Source organism: Blastocystis sp. subtype 4 (genome assembly GCF_000743755.1).
Source record: "Blastocystis sp. subtype 4 strain WR1 chromosome Unknown seqid_1013, whole genome shotgun sequence".
NCBI lineage: Eukaryota > Bigyra > Opalinata > Blastocystidae > Blastocystis > Blastocystis sp. subtype 4.
This window is the reverse complement of record NW_014568534.1, coordinates 1-949: the sequence shown is the minus strand read 5'-3', so window position 1 is coordinate 949 and position 949 is coordinate 1. Positions and strand designations below refer to the sequence as shown.

General features: G+C 48.5%; 1 protein-coding gene across 1 annotated transcript; it reads right to left on the bottom strand.

Moving 5' to 3' along the window:
• JH06_5751 (ribonucleoside triphosphate reductase) lies at positions 1–652 on the bottom strand (the record flags this gene model as incomplete). Its single annotated transcript, XM_014669161.1, has 1 exon — positions 1–652. A coding segment is annotated over one exon (652 nt), but the record flags the coding sequence as incomplete, so codon positions are not given.
• Between the last annotated feature and the right edge of the window lie 297 nt (positions 653–949).

Below are 949 nucleotides of genomic sequence, written 5' to 3'. Positions count from 1 at the left end.
CCAAAGGATCATTCTTGCTCATACGCATACGACGAATATAGATACGACTCTCAGGGAAGTGCATGCCAGGTGTAGCTCCTGCCAACAGAGAAACAGTTCCCGAAGGCTTCACAGAAGTGGTCTTGATGGAACGAGGGATACAGAACCAGTTACTGTATACCTCATCCCACTTCTGAACTGTCTTGTATCCTGAGTCCAGCCATTCCCGCAACTCCTCCAGATTGTGGGTTCCAAGGAAGTCAGCAATTCCACTCACAGAACAGCCAATACGACGATTGCGTAACATCACACGATTAGTCTCAGGCCAATGAGTCATTCGTAGTGTCACTGTCTTGGCATACAAATACGCAAACTTCAGTGTTCTCAAATACTCTTCCAAACTCTTATGACGAGCAGGGAATGTCTCTACCAGACAACACAACTCATATGACTCTAATGACTGTTCCAGACAAGGATTACCACCCTTCACACGACGATCCTTCCAGTTGGGACCATCCTCCATTCGACCAAACTTCTGCATATTCTCCAGCCATGCCAGACCTGGCTCTCCATTCACACGCAGACGCTCTGCCACCTTTGTATAGTCCATACCCACACGAGCGAACACACTGTTGTGACCATCCAAAGGCCATTCGATGTGGGTTCTTTTCATAGTCCTTCAGATCCAGGAATGCCTCATCCTCTGGATCTCCGAATGCAATCTCTGCAGAACGACGCACATTCCCTGACACCACACACTTCCCAATCAGATTGAACAGGTCCACAATTGATGTCGAGTCCAGCGTCTTTCCAACTCGATTTTCCAACACTTTTCGAATACTCTCATGGAGCTCTCGCAAAGGTCGAGGACCACTACTCACTCCACCGAACGTCTTCAGAGGCTCTCCCTCAGGTCGAATTGCTGAGTAGTCGAACTCCACATCATTCTGACGCTCTCCATTCACACCGA